The sequence below is a fragment of the Saimiri boliviensis genome, chromosome 8 (genome assembly GCF_048565385.1).
Source record: "Saimiri boliviensis isolate mSaiBol1 chromosome 8, mSaiBol1.pri, whole genome shotgun sequence".
Classification (NCBI taxonomy): Eukaryota; Metazoa; Chordata; class Mammalia; order Primates; family Cebidae; genus Saimiri; species Saimiri boliviensis.
In genome coordinates this window covers 9,798,092-9,810,466 of record NC_133456.1, presented here as the reverse complement: position 1 = coordinate 9,810,466, position 12,375 = coordinate 9,798,092, and the positions used below count along the sequence as shown (strand labels likewise).

General features: G+C 54.9%; 2 protein-coding genes across 5 annotated transcripts; one reads left to right on the top strand and one right to left on the bottom strand.

Moving 5' to 3' along the window:
* Positions 1-273: 273 nt before the first annotated feature.
* Positions 274-4,912, bottom strand: ABHD14B (abhydrolase domain containing 14B). The gene is made up of 4 exons (XM_010347071.3): positions 4,798-4,912; positions 3,211-3,449; positions 1,723-1,964; positions 274-1,377 (listed from the first exon to the last, which is right to left on the bottom strand). Exons 2-4 carry the CDS (start codon positions 3,419-3,421, stop codon positions 1,198-1,200), a joined length of 633 nt encoding a protein of 210 aa, XP_010345373.3. The 5' UTR covers positions 3,422-3,449; positions 4,798-4,912; the 3' UTR covers positions 274-1,197.
* ABHD14A (abhydrolase domain containing 14A) lies at positions 4,557-12,093 on the top strand. Of its 4 annotated transcripts, none has more exons than XM_039477234.2 (5): positions 4,557-4,735; positions 8,437-8,648; positions 8,824-8,939; positions 11,295-11,530; positions 11,737-12,093. In XM_039477234.2, exons 1-5 carry the CDS (start codon positions 4,664-4,666, stop codon positions 11,917-11,919), a joined length of 819 nt encoding a protein of 272 aa, XP_039333168.1. In that variant the 5' UTR covers positions 4,557-4,663; the 3' UTR covers positions 11,920-12,093. The 4 variants fall into 4 exon arrangements, with proteins under 4 accessions (XP_039333168.1, XP_010345376.1, XP_010345377.1 ...); XM_010347074.3 differs by lacking the exon at positions 4,557-4,735 and adding an exon at positions 4,974-5,181; XM_010347075.3 differs by lacking the exon at positions 4,557-4,735 and adding an exon at positions 5,252-5,528.
* The last annotated feature ends 282 nt before the right edge of the window (positions 12,094-12,375 follow it).

Sequence of the window (12,375 nt, the reverse complement as noted above, 5' to 3'; positions counted from 1 at the left end):
GCTCGCCGTCGGGGGAGCAACTGTCCTCCCCCTCTCCGCCATAATCGGCTCAGCCTGGTCCCACTGACCTCCACCTCCCCCCGCAGCTGAGTCTCTTGGCACCTGGGTATGTGTGGGTGGGGAGGGGAATCCAATCTCCCTTCCTCTCCATCTGGCCTGGTGGACAAAGGGCAGGGGGACCATCTGGTCCTGCCGGAGTGGGGGAGGGGCCCACAGCGTTGGTCCCAGGGTTGGGGGAGGGGCGGCGCTGTTTAGACGCAGGAACCTGTGAGGTCTAATTGCACCACTTTATTTCACCGACCTCCACTCTGGCTCCCACCCCTCAAGCCTCAGAGCAGGAATCAAGCTTCGATGAGAAGCCTCAGGCTTGGTAACTTGGGGAGATGCAGAGCACCCAGAAGGAAGGGTAAAAGCAAGGGGACAGAGCGGTGGCCCTCCCTTTCTGGGGGCCACTTCTGGCCTGGGGCCAGCTGAAACCTGTGGCTGAGTAACTTTCAGGGCTGGCCACACCCTAGGCCTTGCAAAAGGGTCTCCTGCAAGGGCTGGCCCATGGGGTCCCCACCTCCCCAGCCATGGTTAGAAGTGTTCATGTGTGCAAGTGCTTGTGTGGAGGCTCAAGTATGCATGTGTGTATATGCACAGCTGCACATGAGAATGTGCATGTCGGTCCAGAGTTACACGGACCTATGCAGTTGCTCTCAAGCGAAGGGTCATATTGGGGAACATGGAAGGCTCTAAATATGTAAGCATGCATGTGGGCATGTATGTATGTGGGAAGTGGATGTTGGGGAAAGGGCTGGCCTGCAGGGCATTTGCAGAAGGAGGAGGGGTGGCAGGGGAAGGCTGGGCAGAGCAGAGGAAGGAGTAAAAGCTAGGCAGGAAAGTGGAAGAACAGGAGAAGCTCATCTAAAGGATTACCCTCCACCGGATTATGTTCCTTGATTCCTGAGGTTTCTTTCTCTTGATTTTACCTCCTCAGTCTATTACTGCAAAAGAAAGAAACAGAAAAGACAAACAGGCTACAAAAGACAAGAACCCAGACAAATAGACAGACGCACCTGTTGCATGTGCATGGGCCAGAGCCCATGAGAGAAGAGAGAGCATGAGAGAGAGAGAGAGAGAGAGAGAGAGAGAGAGAGAGAGAGAGAGAGAGATCAGAGCAGGCAGGCAGCCCACCCCCTGCAGCAGTGCTGTGCTTCACTCCAGCCCCTGCAGAAAGTCTAGCAGCCCCGTATGCCACTCCTCCGGTTTGTCCAGGTAACAGGGGTGCCCCGCCCCCTTCATGATCAGCACTCGGTGGTTGGGCAGCTGCTTCAGGTGCTCAAAGCTGGTCTGACCCATGGGGTCCTGGTCTCCATATACAATCAGAGCCGGAGTCTGAGAGGAAGGAAGGGTGGGGGGCAGAGTCAACAGGGACCTGCCATATCAGCTCCAGCCCTCCCCAGCACTTCAGTCTCTCCCTGGGACCACCCCATATGAGGGAGAGAGGCAAGCTGGCCCAGTGCATGGAGGCACAGATTGGCATTTGCCCCAGAAAACAATTTAGCACAGGGCTTGGCACAGTAGCCTGCTGAGTAAACCAAAAGGGTGGAGTTGGGTGGCCAGCTCCTCCCAGAAGACACCCCTTGGTTACCCAGCCCCCAGATGAGGAAGGCCCAGGGATGCACCATTCCCTGCTCCTTGCTCCTGGCAGGGACACCTCAGCTTCCCACACAAGGATACCTTCACACTGGCATAGTTGGCAGCATTGATTTTGTCAGTGCAGATGGGGGCCACTGGCACATAGCCCCGGAGCTGGGAGCCAGGGGCCGTGAGAAAGGGCAGGGAGTACATGCCACTCAGTGATGGACTGATCACAACTGGGGGGCCCAGCTCCAAGGCATCCACCACAGCCGCCAAGAAGCTCCCAGGAGCCAGCTCCCCAAGAGGGGCAGGGGCTGCTGCTTCCTTGGAGTGCCCCAGACCTGCAGGGATTCAGGTGTGGAAGAGACAAGACCAGAGCAGTGAATGGCAAAACAAGGGAGATGGTCCCTCTCTCCAGGAAGCCCTCCTAGGTCACTTTCTCTGTGGCCAGGTTCCTATAACATCAAGTGTGCCCACGTCTATTCCTACAGTAGCCTCACTCTATCCTATCTGTGCCAAGCATGAGGCATTTCTCTCCACATCTGTGCCCGTCTCCCCAACAGTAAGTGTCCTGAAGAGAATCAAGCTGTGAAGCCCAGTAAGTCTGAGTCTAGAACCCAGTTCTGCATCTCCTGTCTGTGTGACCTTGGATGGCTTCCCTCAGTCCTCTCTCAGCTACTCAGTTTCCCCATCTGTTAAAGGGAGAAAACAAAAGTGTCTGCCATTTAAGATTACTGTGAAAAGTAACTGCGTGAAAAGCAGCTGGCCCTGGATTGGCGCAGGAGAGGCTCCTGAAGGATATTGGCTGAGGGGCAGGTTCTGCACTCATAGCTCCTCCTCCAGTCATTCAGGCTTCACCAACAAGATTAGCTCCAGACCTTCACCCTGAAGCTCAGGCCAACTCACCATTGGAAACAATCCTGCCTGAGCTGGAGGACTGCCCTTGAGCCCTGTGGAAACCATACCATCCCTGGCATGAGGGGATTGGGCCAGCCATGCTGCCCCTGGCACCAAGGGTTGGGACCCAGCCGTCTGGGTTATGACAGGCAGTCTGGGCACTGACCCTACCTCCGCTGGAACCCAGCTCAGGGCTTTGCATGTGGGATCACAACTGGGGGCCTGGCCACCCACCAGGCCCTGCCTCGTATCCCAAGGCTTCAGAAGACTCAGATCTCATTCCATAGGGCTTCCAAAAGCCTATGGTTATGACACAGTCAAAATATTTTACTTCCAGTTTGCTGAGCACCCATTACTCTGTGTCAGGTACTAGCCACATACTCACATGGATTAGCTCATTCCATTCTCATTAGAGCCAGCCCCCAAACATGAGTGTGGTTTTTTCCCATTACAGATGAGGAAACAGAGGCTCAGAGACACTGAGACGCTGCCCAGGTAACAGTGAAGAGCAGCTGGGTGGCGAGGACCACATGTGGATCAAGACTGCTCAGAGGCCCTTGCAGTGTGCTTGACCAAACTCTGTCAAGCTCAAGGCCCAGCCTGGCTGGGTCCTCCCGATCCTATATCCCCCACCTGTGGGTCCCTGATGAGACCCCCCAACCCCTGCCCAGAAGCCTGCCCCTTAAGTACCTGGGAGGTCAATGGCCACAGCCTGGTAGCCAGCCTGGGCCAGCCTGTGCAGTGTACCCAGGTTCTGCCAGGTCTCAGAGGAGAAGCGGATACCATGCAGCAGCAGTACAGAGAAGCGAGCCTGCCCACTGCCAGGCCGGGCCTCTCGGAAGAAGAGACCCTGGCCCTGCACTTGGATGGTGCCCTCACGCTGCTCCACGCTTGCTGCCATGCCTGCTGCTGCTGTGCTGGTGAAGGGCCTGTGATTCAAAGCCATGATGATGAGAGGCCACAGAACTCCCTGCCCAGGTGGAGCAGGGAGGCTGCTGCAGACAGGGTGGGGGTCCCACAGGACCAGCAAGGAAGCCTCCAGGAGGCTTCCAGAACTTTAGGAACATGCTTTGGGCTCAGGAGGACATAGATGTTATTTCTGCCTCTGCCATTCACTTTATTGTGTAACCCTGGGCCTCAGCTTCTTGATCTGAAATATGGGAACAATAAAGCCAACCTCAAAAATTAGGAAGTTTAAGAAAAAAATTATCAGTGGGGGTGCCTGCTGCAAAAACTCAATATATGGGGCTCCCATTGCGATTACTGTTCTTACTGTTATTATTCTTTTCTATAAATGGGGGTAATTCAATAGCACTAGGTCACAGGTAGTTGACAGTATTAAATAAGGGGATGCATGTGCCATGCCTACCATGTAGGAAGGGGTCACTGCTCAGTCAGCAGTAAGTACCCACTCTGGTACTTCAACAGTAAGTTACAGGTTTACAGGTCATGGGTTGGCAACGCAGGCCAGAGGGAGCCCAAATTGAGGTAAAAAGCCCATTTCCTTTTTCTTTTTTGGAAACTCTTGTTGCCCAGGCTGGAGTGCAGTGGCATGATCTCAGCTCACTGCAACCTCCACCTCCTGGATTCAAGTGATTCTCCTGCCTCAGCTTCCTGAGTAGCTGGGTTTACAGGCACTGGTCACCATGCCCGGCTAAATTGTGTATTTTTAGTAGAGACGGGGTCGCATCCTGTTGGCCAGACTGGTCTGGAACTCCTGACTTCAAGTAATCCGTCCACCTTGGCTTCCCAAAATGCTGAGATTACAGGCGTGAGCCACTGCGCCCAGACTAAAAAGCCCATTTTCTTCATCTTTTTTTTTTTTTTTTTTTTTTTTTTTAAGAGAAGGGATCTCGCTCTGTCGCTCAGGCTGGAATGCAGCGGTGCAATCATGGCTCACTGCAGCCTTGAGCTTCCTGGGCTCAAGTGATCCTCCCGCCTCACCCCCCAGTAGCTGGAACCACAGGCGCGCACCCCCACACCCGAAAGCCCATTTTCTAGAGGCGGAAACCGAAGCGCCCAGAGGGTAAGGCGACCCGCCTGGGACGCAGGGTGCTCAACGCGCTGCCAGCTGGGGCCCAACGCGTTGACCTCGCGGTCAGGTTCCTTCCGCGGACCACCGTTCTGGCTCGCTAGGTCTGGAATGGAGCACGGAGAGGGAATGGTGGCAACCCCGAAGGAGGAGACCCAGAAATCCGAGAAAGGAAGACTTAGAGTAGGTGGGGTTGGGTTTTGACTGGAGAGAGGAAGAAAAGGTCAGGAGCGCAGGGCGGGTACCTGGGGAGCTGCGTGGACTCGCGCAGAAGGGAGGCAGGCGAGTGCTGGCGGTGGATGGGGCCGGAGGAGGAACTCGGGGAAGAGGTCGGGTCCCAACCAAAGGGGGCGGGGACTGGGCCGTACTCCCGGACGCCCTCTTGTGGCCACAAGCTCGCAGGGTCCATAGTCGCTGCTAAACTGCCGTTCTCACAGCGGCCTCAGTTTCCCCAAGCCTCTCGGTCCCACATGCCCCAAACACGGTGCTGAGCACGGTCTCGAACTCCTCAGCTACCTGCCCCACAATGACATGGAGCGGTCTGAAGAGGAAAGTTCCTTCAGGATAGCATCTTTGCTGCTCTCTTCCTGCTCCCCATCCCTCTCATCCCCCAGCCAGAACTGCCCAGGGTAAGTTGACGGCCTGGCACCGAGTTGTGCGCCTGGCACGGAATTGAAGCCCGACAGGTTTGAGTGAGGAGCTCCGCCAGTGTCCAGCCAAGTGGCCTTGATCGTTTTCCCAATGCCTCCGAGCCTGTTTCCTGCCTGTAGAGCGGGTCAGATGTTGCCAACCTCTGCAGGGTACCAATAAGGAGTAAACTCCGCGCTCTGTACAGCCTCCCTGTGCTGGGCCCGGTCGCCACGCAGAGCATAGGGCCTGGGACAGGCCAGACGTTGGTAACATATCGCAAACCAGGGCAGGTGCCAGGAGTAGACCTGAAGGAGCCCAGGGGCCAGCCCAGGCTCTGGCCGTGAGTGTGCGTCGGGGCGTGCGTCGTCGGGGCAGGGTGGGGTAGGGTGGGGTGGGGTGGGGTGGAGTGGGCAGAAGTCAGGAAAATGGCTGGGCCAAGACCTGGAGCTGCTGCATAACAATATCTGGCATTTACACAACAAGGCCTCTGCTCCAGACACTGTTCTGAGGCTTGAACCGTCCCTAAGAACCTAGGACAAGCCTGTGCGGTGGGTTTTATCCTTAAATCCATTGTACAGGCCAGCGAACTGAGCGAGGGTGGAGACGTTCCGCTGGGAAGAAGCCACTGGCTCCCCGGCGGCCCTCAGGTCAAAAACAATTTCAAAAATCCGGGCGTGCGGCGGGCCAGAGAGAGTTGGGGCTCTGCCCCCAGGCACCCACTGGGCGCAGGCGACTCGGTAACTGGGCGGCAGGCCAGCGGCTGCGGAGTGCGCAAGCGCGCCTCGGTGGCCGCGCTCCCGAACGCCTAGAGCCGGAGCGGCCCGCGGAGCCGCGAAGGCAGCCATGGTCGCGGCGCTGTGCGGCTGCTGGTTCCGCCTGGGCGGGGCCCGCCCGCTTCTCCCGCTTGGCCCGGTGAGTGTCCCCGGGGAGGGAGGCCGACCGGTGGCCCGGGGGCGGGCCATCTTTACCCCGCCCCTTGCCCGGGCGCTCCGGGACAGAGTCCCGCGGAAGAAGCGGACGCTGGGGCCGCGAGTGTGCGTGTGCGCGCGTGTCGTGTGTGCGCGCAGGGTCTGCGTGTGTTCTTGAGGGTCTGGGAGTATGTATGTGTTCGCTCATGTGCCTGTGTGGTGTCCGTCAGGGTGTGTTTCTACGCGCTTATATTGGGGGGTGTGTTCGTCGATGTCTACCTGCTTGTGTCAGTGTGGGTCTTCTGAGTGTATTTCTGTGTGCGTGTGACTTTAAGGGTATGTGTCTACCTGTCTGCGTCTGTGTGCATTTCTGGGGGTTGGTGAGTGTGTGTGTCTGCCTTCCTGTGCATGTGTCTTTCTTGTGTGAGCATGTAGCCTTACGTTTGTGCGGATGACAGTGCTTGAGGATTTCTGAGGATCAGCATGTGGTTTTGAAAGCGTGCGTCTGCATCAGTCTGTCTGCCTTCCTGATGCCTGACTGCTTAGGTGATTTCGAGGGTACCATTACAAGGGATTGATTGCACACGGGCCAGTGTGTGTGCAAGGAAGCTGCATGTACAAGAAGGCTGCATGTACATGCAGGGAATAGCTTGTACAAAACAAAGTATGGGGGCAAGACTCGTCTTTGTATGTGTGTGCACTTGGGTGTCATTGACAAGCATATTCCAATAACCTAACGCGGGGCACAGTTTACCCTGCGCCCACATATCTCCAAAGGCAGCCGGCTGCAGGTCCGCCACAATTGCCTAGTACTGCTGGCAACCTGGGTTGCCAAGGCAACAGCCTAAGCCCCGCCCTTACCTCCTTGGAGGCGCGCGGGGGCGCCCCGGGAGGACAGCAAGGAAAGGTCCCTCACGCTCGGCGGGAACCCGGGCTAAAGCCCGTTGGAGCTGCGCATCCGAGGTTGTTCGTGGTTTGGAAGAAAACAGGAACCCACTCTTCCTCCGATAGGTCCTGGTTTTTCAGAAACACCAGAGAGGCTGCCAACCACAAACCCCCGGACCCCGGAGCCTGAGGATGCGGGCTCGGGAAACATCCCCAAACATCCCCGAGGGACGAGTAGGGTCCAAGACAGGCCCCTGGCTCCTAGCTCGGGCAGGCGCCCAATTGGCACTCAGTAAAGATGTGTTTGCTGGACTCCCCGAACGAAGCAAGCGTGCTCATCCTAGGCCCAAGAAATGACAGGAACAGCCCTCTTCCAGCGCACGGTATTATCTAAATCTCACAGGAAGCTTGGGAGGTTAGCCACGAGGTTATCCCATCTTACTGACAAACTGAAGACACATGCCAGGAAGTGGCCGTCTCAAAGGCGTGCCCTATTTGAGTCCTGGGTCCTAAGGGCTGCCCTCTGGGGTGGCGCAGACCCCAAACTGGAGGAGTCCATGAAGCAGGTCATTTGGCCGGAAGCTGTCTGTGTGTGGGATGGGGAGTGGCAGGCCGCGTTCATCTCTCCAAACTCCACACTGCACTTTTCGTTTCTAGGTGTACCACACTCCTCCCTGGCCCTGCAGCCCCCGACTCCTCAGCATTTTCCTCTATCACAGACATTCTCTGTGAGCCTCTTCAAAACAGCTGGGGTAGACTGTTAGTTATAATGTGATTGTAAAGCACGTTCTGATTTTAGCAGTATTAAATGCAGTGAGATGAAAAGCACCATTTCCAAACATGCCCTCAAGTGGGAAGTCCCTCTGCACTTGGTCTTTCTCCTTTGATAACCCTCACCACTTTTTCCACCAGCAAGGTTCCAGTTCATCCATCACCTCCCAGCTCTCCAGGTTCCTCCTTGGCAATCCGAGTGTGGCCTGGTAGTTGGAAGGCCAGTCTTGGGTTCAAACCCCAATTCCCCCACTTGCTACTTGGCACTCTGGGCAAGAGAATGTACCTCTCTGAGCCTCTATCTCCTCGCCTGTAAGAGACCTATGATCACATCTGCTCCCCAGCGTTCTTGGTGGAAAAGAACCTTGTATGTGAAGGGCCATACTCAGGGCCTGCTGTCATAAGCGCTCGATGAACCATAGTGGTTTCAACTGATGCTGTGATGGTTGCAGTCACGGAGCATGCTGTGTGCCATGGGACAGCTCAGATGCACTTCCTCGTACTGTGAAGTATCTGAGCCTTTGCCCTGGCATGTGGAGTAGTTGGGTGTGAAACCCCAGACCTTTTCCCAGAGCAAGGGAAAGGGCAAGGGCTAGAGCTGGGGACTCTGGGTGGGGTTTTGGGATGGGGTCCAGGGGCCTTTGTAGGGGCGCAGTCCCAGCCTCTTTTCCCTCTCCTCTGCTTCTCCAGACTGTGGTACAGACCTCCATGAGTCGGTCCCAGGTAGCCCTGCTAGGCCTGGGTCTGCTGCTCATGCTCCTACTGTATGTGGGGCTGCCGGGCCCCCTCAAGCAGACGTCTTGGCTCTGGGGAGACCCCAATGTCACAATCTTGGCTGGTCTCACCCCTGGCAACTCCCCCATCTTTTACCGTGAGGTGCTCCCGCTCAACCGGGCACGCAGGTAGGTGCTGTCCCAAGGGTCTAGTGGACAGACTAGGCCCAAGGGGAGTCTCTGTGTGGGACCCCATTATACTCAGGGTGCTCAGGGCCTGGGAGGGCAATGGGAGAAGGCTAGGAAGAAAGAAAGGCGGGCTACGCCAGGTCCTCAGCACACACATTCCCCTGTGTGCCTGCAGGGTGCAGGTGGTGCTGCTTCATGGAAAGGCCTTTAACTCGCACACGTGGGAGCAGCTGGGCACACTGCAGCTGCTGTCACAGAGGGGCTACCGGGCCGTGGCCCTTGACCTTCCAGGTGAGTACCCCCACCCCTTCATCTAAGAAAGCTCTAAGCCCTAAGACCCAGTGTCTGGACAAGCAGTGGCAGGTCACAGCATAAGGTGGCACTATGAAAAAGTCTGTGTTTTTATTTTCTACCATGAAAACTACAGTGTGAATTGTAGGTCACAAAGCAAATAGAAATGTGACTCACTTCACAAGCAGTGTACTTTCTTCTTCTTCTTCTTCTTTTTTTTTTTTTTTTTTTTTTTTTTTTTTTTTTTTTTTGTAGAAAAATCTCCCTCTGTTGCCCAGGCTGGAGTCCTGCATGATCTCGCTGCAACCTCCACCTCCCAGGTTCAAGCGATTCTCCTGCCTCAGCTTCCAAGTAGCTGGGATTACAGGTGCCTGCCACCATGCCCAGCTAATTTTTGTATTTTTAGTAGAGAAGGAGTTTTACCATGCTGGCCAAGCTGGTCTCAAAATTCTGTCCTCAGACAATCCACTCACCTCGGCCTCCGAAAGTGCTGGGATTACAGGCGTGAACCACTGCACCCAGCCAAGCAGTATACTTTCTATGACAAACTATATAGCTTTTTGTGTTTTTAAGTACACAAATGATTTATGCTATCATTCTTGTCATTAGAAAAAGCAAAAAATGTCATCGAGTCATAGAGGATGAAAAAAATCGAAAAACTAGCAAAGCTTTCAAAGACCAATGCCACATTTCTCTCCCTCTCTAAGAAGTGTAGGGGATGCTACACCCTCTTCTGGGTATTCCCGCTCAATATGGAGGCTTGTCTGGTTGTGGGTGTAAACATGATTGGTGTCCTGCCTGCTTAGCACATCCATCTGCAGCTTGGTTTTCTCCCCCTATACCATGTCTTGAGGATCCTGCATGTCCCTGCAAACCTCCCTCTCTAGTGTTAACCCTGCAGTGTGTGCCACAGGAGGGATGGACGGGCTTTATCCAGCCATTCCTCTACTGGCAGAATGCTCAAGCAATGTAGCTGAAGCATTCTTGGACATGCTTCTTTGAGCATGTAAGCAATAATTTCTCCAGGGTAGCTACTGAAGACAATTGATGGGCCAAAGGAAGCTCATTGTTGAATTTAGATAACTACTGCCTACCCTCCAAAAGGGCTGTATGGATTTACCCTGCCATCTGTCATGTATGAAAGTGCCCATTTCCCCATGTCTTCCGCAACACTGGGTATTATTTCAATCTTTTTCACTTTGCTAATATTATGATGAATGAAAAATGTGCTTTTCTTTTTCTTTTCTTTTTTTTTTTTTGTTGAGACAGAGTCTCGCTGTGTCGCCCAGGCTGCAGTGCAGTGGCGTGATCTTGGCTCACTACAACCTCCACCTCCTGGGTTCCAGCGATCTTCCTATCTCAGCCTCCCAAGTAGCTGAGATTACAGGGGCACACCACCACACCCCACTAATTTTTGTATTTTTTAGTAGAGATAGGGTTTCTCCATGTTGGCCAGGCTGGTCTCAAACTCCTGACCTCAGGTGGGTGCCCACCTCAGCCTCCCAAAGTGCTGGGATTACAGGCATGAGCCACCTCGCCAGGCCAAGATACGCTTCTCTTTTCTTTTTGTTTTTTTTTCCTGAGACAGAGTCTCACTCTTGTTGCCCAGGCTGGCACACATTGGCACCATCTGGCCTCACTGCAACCTCCGCCTCCTGGGTTCAAGCAATTCTCCTGTCTCAGCCCCCTGAGTAGCTGGGATTACAAGCGTGTGCTACCACACCCAGCTGATTATTATTGGTTTTTTTGGTTTTTTTTTTTTGAGACGGAGTTTTGCTCTTGTTACCCAGGCTGGAGTGCAATGGCACGATCTCGGCTCACCACAACCTCCGCCTCCTGGGTTCAGGCAATTCTCCTGCCTCAGCCTCCTGAGTAGGTGGGATTACAGGCACGCGCCACCATGCTGGGCTATTTTTTTGTATTTTTAGTAGAGATGGGGTTTCAACACGTTGACCAGGATGGTCTCGATCTCTTGACCTCGTGATCCACTCGCCTTGGCCTCCCAAAGTCCTGAGATTACAGGCTTGAGCCACCATGCCTGGCCTCAATTTTTGTATTTTTAATGGAGATGGGGTTTCACCATGTTGGCCAGGCTGGTCTCGAACTCCTGACCTCAGGTGATCTACCGACCTCGGCCTCCCAAAGTGTTGGGATTACAGGCGTGAGCCACTGTGACTGGCATCCAAGATATGCTTTTCTAACAGGGGTATCACATTACCAAAAAGTAGCTTCTGGGCAGTTTTAGGTAGTGTGTGCCAGTGCCACTGGTCCCCAACTTTTTCCCCCACTGTGGTGGGTAGGAAGTCCTGCACCCCTTCCCAGTGCCCCTCAGCTGGTACCTGCTGCTGTTCCTAGGTTTTGGGAACTCAGCACCTTCGAAGGAGGCAAGCACAGAGGCAGGGCGGGCGGAGCTGCTGGCACAAGCACTGCGGGACCTGGAGGTACAGAATGCCGTGTTGGTGAGCCCCTCGCTGAGTGGCCGCTATGCCCTGCCCTTCCTGATTCGAAGCCACCACCAGCTACATGGATTCGTGCCCATCGCACCCACCTCCACCCAAAACTACACCCAGGAGCAATTCTGGGCTGTGAAGGTACTAGGAGAAGGATCTCAAAGGTCCTGGCGCCCTGTCCCTGGCTTGGGGGGGTTCAGGACTCAAGTCTTACTTGGAGGGACATGGCCTTATCCCTGATCTTGGATGGAAGAATTGGGGTGTTTGGGGAAGGCTTCCTAGGAAGTGGCTTGGGGGTCAGATACTTATCAGGCCCCAGAGTCACGGCCCCCTGCCTTGCCCTGCAGACTCCAACCCTTATCCTGTATGGGGAGCTGGACCACATCCTGGCTCGAGAGTCACTGCGGCAGCTCCGCCACCTGCCCAACCACTCCGTGGTGAAGCTACGCAATGCAGGCCATGCCTGTTACCTCCATAAGCCACAAGACTTCCACGTTGCCCTGCTTGCCTTTCTTGACCATCTACCTTGAGTTAACGCACTCCCCGGTCCCAGCCTGGCCTGAACTTGGACAGTCTGGACTGCTACCCTCCCCCAACCAGGGAGACAGCCCCTGGGATTGGAGGCCAGAGGCCAGAGGGTCAGACCCAGCCAGGACTTCTCATTTCATCTCACAGACACAATAAATGAGCATATTTGTCCTGCTTGGGAAGTGACAGGTTCCATTTCCTGGTGTGCTGCGGTAGAGATGTGAGTGGCAGGCAAGTCTGGGACTACTTTGGGCCTGGGAGCTGGAGGGGATACTCCAGCAGCCCAGGAAGGCTAAGAGTGCATCACTTCCTAAGTGCCTGGCCTCACCACTCCATGCCTCAGTTTCCTCATCTGTAAAATGGGTATGATGGCAACTCCTAGGTTGGAGGGTGGCTGTAGGACTGAATGAGTCTGGATAACTGAGTACTTGGCCATATAAGGGTTGGGGGTTGCTGTG